Here is an 8,458-nt window from a genome sequence, read left to right on the forward strand (position 1 = left end):
ATATATATAATATTAATCTAATGGCTATTACTGTGTTAAAGAATGGTTAATGGACATGAATGGAAACGATCAACACAAGCCACTAACCTTAAGGATGGTTTATTAGTATTTAGGTCTTTGGTTTAATCTCCCTAAAATATTCTCTAATTTAGCCACCTTGTAATTTAGTCTTGTACTATATTTTAACAACTTATCTAATTAATTTCTTAAAAATTCTAATTTTTAAGTTCAGATACGACTTGTAATTACTCTATTAAAATTTTTTACTAACTCAATTCAAGTAATTCAACCTTAAAATTAAACTTTTCGATATCAACGAAAATTGAATTATTACATATGAACTGAGTAAAGCCAACGTTGATTGGTTAAAATGTAACAAATATGACAGCTTTGTAAATGGGATTATCAATTATATTCCTACCTTAATAGCTTTATCATATTTGAAATCTTTGAACTTTGATAAAGTCTTAATTGAATGAGATTTGCATGGAGGTCACGTGGTTTTACTTACTACATACATTTATGAGTTTGACACATTGATTTACGATTGCTTATTGTTGAAATATTTTTTCCAGCATTTGTCATTCCTTTAAATCCGTCGAGCTTTGTATATAGGTAATCTTAATTTTAAGCAAATTGTTACATTTGGAATGTTGTTCCTTTAGATCTTTCTGCTATTTTAGATTTTGATGCTTCTTCAAGCAATACCAATAAATTTGAAGTTCTAAGAAACGAGTATATTAGATAATCCTGCTGGCTCCAGTTTTAGTATTCCTTCTATTCATTGGTATTTGATTTAAGTGTCAACAACTTTCTTATCTTTGAGAAATGGAATTTTGTTTTAAAAAAGAACGAGTTTGATATAATTGAGGTGCCAAATATGAGCCCATTACTAAGCAAGGCCTATGAGGTTCACGTGTGTTTCCGGGCTCTAGGTTTTAACAGAACTGACGCCATTGGCAGCGGTTGGAGGTTTGGGGTCGGGGGATTGGAGTTGTTGAAAAAGCTAGTGAAGGTGTGCGTTTGAAAGAGACGAATCCAATTCCTGCGAAATAAAAAGATATGATCAAGCTTTTAAGTTCAATTAAACATGTAGCCAAATCCAGTCCATTTATCCTGTTGAAAAATCGTAATGGTAATTCATGTTCCTACTCTTGTTTATTTATCTCACCATCTGCCATCGATTCCCCATCAGTTCATCACCTTAATCTAAGCGCCAAGGACGTGGTCGCCTCTTTGAAAGACTGGTTCAAGGCCCCAAACACATCTCTTCTTGACCGCATCTTCAGCATCCTAATCTCCCAAGACCAAGCCGCCCGGGACGATGAATCTTCGAGGCATGCCGCTGACCTTGCTCTCTCCCACCTTAATCTCCCTCTCTCCGAGACCTTTGTCCTCCAGGTCCTCTCCTACGGCCGCTCCTCCTCCAAAGACGTTCTCTCATGCCTCAAGTTCTTCGACTGGGCGGGCCGCCAGCCGGGATTCCACCACACCCGAGCCACCTTCCATGCCATCTTCAAGATTCTCTCGAAAGCGAAGCTAGTGCCCTTGATGCTTGAGTTCTTGCAGGATTTTATGAAGCATAGGTGCAGTTACAGGGTCAGATTCCACGACACATTAGTTTTGGGTTATGCCCTTGCAGGGAAACCGGCGATGGCACTCCAGATGTTCGGTAGAATGCGATTCCAGGGTCTTGACTTGGATACCTTTGCCTACCACGTGCTTTTGAATGCTCTTGTAGACGAGAGTTGCTTTGACGCCGTTGACATGATAGCTAAGCAGATTTCATTGAGGGGTTTTGACAACGGCATCACCCACTGCATCCTGGTCAAGTGCTGGTGCAAGCAGAGCAAGTTGGAGGAGGCGGAGGCCTATTTGCGCGGTTTGGCGGAGAGCAGGAAGCCCGTTGATGGGCATGCCGTGAGTATTATTGTGAGTGCGCTTTGCAAGGGCAACAGGTTCCAACATGCCGCCACCTTGTTGGAGGAGTTTACGGAGCTTAATGTGCCTATGGAACAAGCTTATGGGATCTGGCTTCAGAATGTTGTGCAACGTGGGAAGTTAAACTGGTACTTGAACTTTATCAATAGGAAGAAATTATTCAGTAGGAATGTTCCGCGCCTATTTCAGTACAATGTCTTGGTATTGAGACTGTTAAGAGAGTACCGGCTGAATGATGTTTTTGATTTGTTAATTGAAATGGAGAATGATGGAATTTCCCCTGATAAGGTCACCATGAATGCTGTTTTGTGTTTCTTTTGCAAGGCTGGGATGGTGGATGTTGCCATTGAGTTGTATAACTCCAGGTCAGAGTTTGGACTCTCTCTTAATAGAATGACGTATAGTGATTTTATCAGTAACTTATGTTGGAATGGAGTTATTGATGAAGCTTATTGTGTGTTAAGAAATTCAGTTCGTGAAGGTTACTTCCCTAGTAAAAAGACCTTCAGTATTCTTGCCGGTGCTTTGTGCAGAGAGGAAAAATTTGACAGAATAAAGGAGGTGGTAGTTTCGTCCCTAGAGCAGAAATTTAGGCCCTGCTATGATGTCTGTGACTCATTTATTGTAGCTTTGTGTAAAGCAAATAGGGTTGAAGATGCCTATTTATTACACGGTGAAATTAGTAGAATAAATAAAGACATGTCAAGTAAAACTTACTTTCACTTGATTCATGGTTTTTGCAAGTCAAATAGGGGAGATATTGCTGCAGCACTTCTACTTGAAATGCAGGAGAAGGGTCATAAACCAATCAGAAAATTGTTTAGATATGTTATCTGTTGCCTGTGCGATATGCAAAGCCTGGAAAACCAGTTTTTCAAATTGCTAGAGATGCAGTTGTCTCATTTTGAACCAAGCTCTCATATCTTTAACTTCTTCATTGCTGGAGCTGGTCATGCCAAAAAGCCTGAATTAGCAAGAGAAGTGTTTGAGATGATGCTAAGAAGTGGGATTAAACCTTCCTTAAGATCTGACATCTTTATGTTGCATAGTTACCTAAAGAATGATAGAATTTCTGATGCTTTAAACTTCTTTAATGATGTACGCCGGAGAAGACAAATAGGGAGAAAATTATATAGTTCCATCGTCGTTGGTCTTTGCAAAGCAGACAAGGTAGATTACGCTTTGAATTTCATGAGAGAAATGAGGAATAATAATGTTTTTCCGGGCATGGAATGCTATGAGCATCTTATACAGTTGTTGTGCTGGAAGGAAAGTTACAGTTTGGCTGTAAGTCTTGTTAATGAGCTGGAGCAAACTAGGGGCTATATTACATCTTTTATTGGTAATGTACTTCTGTCACACTCCTTAAAGACTAAAAAGTTGTATAAGGCTTGGGTTCAATTTAGAGAAGGGCAAGATGAGACATCAGATATTTCGTTGCTTGGACAACTAATTGGAATATTTTCTGGTTGCATGGAAGCAAACCAAGATATCAAGAGCTTTGAAGAAATAATTGCAAAATGTTTTCCAGTTGACGTCTACACATACAATACACTATTGAGGAAACTGAGTGAAAGCAAAGTGGACCTTGCTTTTGAGTTGTATGACTGGATATGCGAGAAAGGGTATGAGCCAAATCGATGGACGTATGACATCATAATACATTGTCTTCTCAAAAAGGGTAGGAGAGCTGAAGCTCAGAGATGGTTGGAGGAGATGTTTGAGAAAGGTTTTGATCTAACAGAGCGTACCAAACTGTTAATCTGATAAAGCCACAAGCCAGGTATTTAATATTAGCGAGAAATTTCTAAAATTTAGACCTTTTTTTTAACGTTGTAGAGAAATGAATGTGTTCGAGACCTTTATTTGATTGATCATGTGGAATATGTGCTCTAAATATTTTTATCAAACCTTATTTTTCATTGTGGTGTTGCTCATTGCATGAAAAAGAATGAAATATAATTTCTAATGTCACTACTCAGAACTTTGCTTTGCTACTATTTATAATTGAGTTTTCCTAAAGAGATGCAAAAAATTAAAATGATATGGTTAGTTGGCTGTACGTTGTGTCCTATATTATTGTATTGTTTATTACTGTATGTAGACTTAAACATGTGTCCAACACTGGACTCTGTTCAAGTTCTACCTTTTGTTTTGTTTTGATTTTCATTTCATATTCTACTATATTATTGGATTTCTGTTTGGGAGTTATTACTACCATGCACTTCCTACTTGTAACATTTTAGTTTGAAAAACAACTAGATTGCATTTGGTAACTTGAATTTAGGAGTTTTGATCTCAAATTTTGTATAAATCATGTAATAAAAACATGTAAATATCACTTTCATTGTTGTTTCCAAATTCATTGACTTATCGGGGTCCAATTTATTTATGAATTTGAAATACCTATAGGCTATAGGTATTTGTAAATTAGAAATTTGCCTTGGTATACCCTTTGAAATATGTAGACATAGTGAATTTTACTTGAATTTGTGTATAATATGTGCATTTGGATTTTTTACCAAAATGACCCAATTTTTTTCATTATTTACAAAAATGATTCACTTTTTCAATAAAGAACATACATGACCTGAAATGAACAGTGAAAATGGGTGGTGCCAATATCATTGGTGTCACCACCTTGCCACGTCAGCCAATGATTGGTCGGTAGACTAAAAAACAATTTTTTTGGGTGGTGCCAATGTATTTGGTGTCACCCATATAAATGCTCGTATGTCAGTTTTTTGGTGGTGTCAATTAGATTGGCGTCATCGGTTCTCAACCTTTGCTTCTCCGATTTTCTCCATTTTACTGCCTTATATCTTTATCTTTGTAGTTAGCCTTGATTTGAAAAAACTAATGAAAAATGAAAACAAGAGAGGAAGAGAAGAAGGTAAGACAAATGAGAGAAGGAAATGGATTAATTAAATAGAAAAGATATTTTTTATGGAAAATTATGTTTGCATGCTGAAACATTTTATTTTTTTAGGATTAATTAAAGTGCATGCTGGAACATTTTATTTTTTAGGATTAATTAAAAGTGCCTGGGAAAATAAAACGTCTTAGCATGCAAACATAATTTTCCATAAAAAAATATATTTTTTATTTAATTAATCCCTCTATTTTCCATAAAAGGTGCCTCGGGAAATAAAGTGTTTTCTTTCATGTTTTTGGAAAGTTCTACCTCTCATTTTTCATTTTCCTTCGAGACCTTTCCCTTTCTAAATCAAAAAGAGATTTTTTTTTCTGGAAAACTCTTCCTCCCTACAACTTTTCTGGAAAACATTTCCTCTCCTCTATTTTGCCTTGCCTTCTTCTCTTCCTCTGTTCTTTTCATTTTTCATTAGCTTTTTCAAATCAAGGGTAATGGCGGAAGAGATATAAGGTAGTAAAAATAGAGGAAGACAGAGAAGCAAAGGCTGAGGACTAGTGACGCCAATCTAATTGGCACCTCTAATTTTTTTTTTCCCATATATAAAATAACGGGTGACGCTAAATACATTGGTACCATCCCCAGAAAAGAAATTATTTTATTTTACTGGCCAATCATTGGTTGCCGTGGCAAGGTTTATTGGCGCCACGCATATTCACTAGTTATTTCAGGTAATTTACGAACTTAATTGAAAAAAATAAGTTATTTTTATAAATAATAAAAAAAATTAGGTCATTTTGAGGAAAAAGCCGCGTTTCTTTATTACAATTTATATAGCAAATAAAATAGAAACATTTAGTTAGTAAATTAGTTTTGAGGGTTTTAGTCTAGACAACTAAACTTCTGAGATTTCAGTTCAAAATAGAGATCAACTCTTTGGTTTATTTGACTATTCTTTTATTTGCTAATATGTAAGTATATCTTAATTTCTTAAGCTTTAGCTGTATAGATGATCTTATGATAAGGAACAGGTTGAATTTGATACTTAGGCTTGGGTGATAGAAAGGGTATGGGTGGTTGATTTGTTACCTCTGTTATTTTTAAGAAATAAAGTCCATGAGTATAGACTTACATTCTAATTGATTTTTTTTTTTGTTACATTCTAATTGAAATTGAATGCAAATAATATTATATAAAGTTGAGTTTGTTTATTCAAAAATTGTTTTACCATTCTCCCTCTCAATCATTCACAGATTATTCTATGACACGTAGCTTCTAACCAGAAGCCTAAACCAAAGGCGTAGAGAAAAAGTGGTCGTCTCTCATCAAATTAATATCCGAAACAAAATTTTCAGGTAAGGATAACATATTGTATGCATGTTTATATATACATTGATTTTGGAGAGTCCAGCTTCAATTTATTTATGTCCTCTATTTCTAATAATAGTGGACATTAGGAAGTTTAAGTGTGATGTTATGGTTCTGCCACCGCTGCGAAACGATATGATATCTTCTTGTTTGAAGGGGGAGTATACACACCAATCAACATCTTTTAATATTAGAATTTACAATTTTACTTTTAAAATTCCTAATATCTTTTCTATACAATAATTCTTGATGTTTTAAGTTTAAAACATACTGATTTGTAAAAACTATTTAAGCATGAAATTAAAAAAATGTTAAAATGTTTTTTAAAAGAATGTATACTGTTGCAATATTTAATTAATTGAATATATGATTTTAAGGTTTTTTTTTTAACTAATGTAAATGAAATACTAAATTAAAATAGTATGATTAAAAATTGAAATTAAAATTTTAAAAAATTGAAATAGTATGATTAAAATATAATGCCATTTTATACGAAAAAAAAAATTAAATCATCTTATTAGTTATTTTGATGTGACACATGGCATAATTTTATGTTTGAATATCGAGAAAATTGTAAGAAGATTTATGGATGATTTTAGGGGTGAGCGTTTGATCGAATCGAATCGAATGAAAAAATTTCGAGTTAATCGAGTTGACGAATCATATTTTATCATCCTAATTTGATTTGAAATTTTCTCGAATCGAGTCGAGTGAGATGGAATTCGAATCGAATCGAATCGAATTTATTTATTCGAGTTAAATTTTAAAAAATAATTTTGGGTCCTTGTAATTACTGTTACCCATCATAATAAAATTTATCCACCTTAATCAAAATTTTTATTAACTTTCATCACCTTATAATTTATTTATTAATCTTTTATATACGGGTTAGCTTATTTGCTTGCTTAGTTTTTCAATTATCTTTAGATTCTTGTCACTATGTATTTTGGAATTAAAAATATATTAAATGTAAAAATATGATTTTTTAATAAAAGTTATTTTAAAGATAAAATGTGAATACCAATATAAAATTTTAACATGAATATTTAATGGCATAATTAATAATTTAATTTTAATATAAATGTTCAATATGACTAAACAATTTAATAATATAAATAATATAAAATGTGAAATTTAATTTAATAATATAAATAGTAAATATAAATAAAATTATTACTATTTATGTTTAGTGATTTTTTTTTGGATAATTTTGATTTTTTATTTGAGAGTAAAAGGTGAGAAGTAAAAATTTAGGGGGAAAATAAAAAGTTTTGGGGGATAAAAGTTTGAGGGGAAGTAAATAGAGGGAGTAAAATTTTGAAGGGAAAATATTAAAAAAAAATTGGGGGGGATGGATTTGGGGAAGATGGGAGGTGGGATTGGAAGGAAGTAAAAGTTTTAGGGGGAAAGTGGGAGGAAGTAAAAATTATGGGGAAAAATAAAAAATTTTGAGAAAAAGTAAATGGGAGAGTAAAATTTTGGTGGGAAATGGATTTTGGGTAGATTGGGGGGTTGGGATGGAAGGGGAGTAAAAATTTTGGGGGGAAAGTAGGAAAGAGTAAAAATTTTGAGGGAAAAGTAAAAAGGTTTGGGAGTTTGGGGTAAAAATGTAAAATACTATAGTTTAATATTCGAATTATTCGAATTATTCGAGTTATTCGAATTCGAAAACTTAACTCGATTCGAACTCGAAATTCGAAAAAAAATTCGAGTTGACTCGAATAACTCGATTAACTCGAATAACTCGATTCGTTTAACTCGAAATTTGAATTTTTTTTTTTTCGATTTTTTCGAGTTGAATCAAGTTTTGCTCACCCCTAGATGACTTAGATAAGAAATTTTATGAAAGGAAATTGATATTGGAGATAAGGAACAGTGAAAAGAATTAGAAAAGTGAATATGTGACAAAAATGATGAAATTGTAAAATTTGAAAAGCATGAGGATTAATGTGCAAAATCATCCAAAAAAGTAAAAAAAAATTAATTATTATGGATTGTTTTCCATGAAGTGGTTTGGAAGGTGATTTAGTGTGATGAAAATAATCTTTTAGAATTAAATTGGAAAAAAATAAATAGTTTACGTACTAAATTGTAATTTTTTTATTTTTATCAAAGAAAAGAGCTAAACTGTACTTTTCATTGCTCAAAGATATAATAAAAGATTTTGGATGAATTATGAACTTGATTTGGTATATTATCGAATTTTGAGAAGAATCGTTAAAAATGGCTGAAAGGGGCAAAAAGGTAATTTTTTCATCAAAGGGTAATTTGGTTAAT

At 32.9% G+C, this 8,458-nt stretch overlaps 1 protein-coding gene across 1 annotated transcript; it reads left to right on the forward strand.

Moving 5' to 3' along the window:
* The first annotated feature begins 608 nt into the window (after positions 1-608).
* On the forward strand, positions 609-6,398 carry LOC108486502 (pentatricopeptide repeat-containing protein At1g71210, mitochondrial-like). Its single transcript, XM_017790589.2, has 2 exons — positions 609-3,724; positions 6,067-6,398. Exon 1 carries the CDS (start codon positions 1,063-1,065, stop codon positions 3,706-3,708), a length of 2,646 nt encoding a protein of 881 aa, XP_017646078.1. The 5' UTR covers positions 609-1,062; the 3' UTR covers positions 3,709-3,724; positions 6,067-6,398.
* Positions 6,399-8,458: the final 2,060 nt, after the last annotated feature.

Source organism: Gossypium arboreum, chromosome 2 (assembly GCF_025698485.1).
Source record: "Gossypium arboreum isolate Shixiya-1 chromosome 2, ASM2569848v2, whole genome shotgun sequence".
Classification (NCBI taxonomy): domain Eukaryota; kingdom Viridiplantae; phylum Streptophyta; class Magnoliopsida; order Malvales; family Malvaceae; genus Gossypium; species Gossypium arboreum.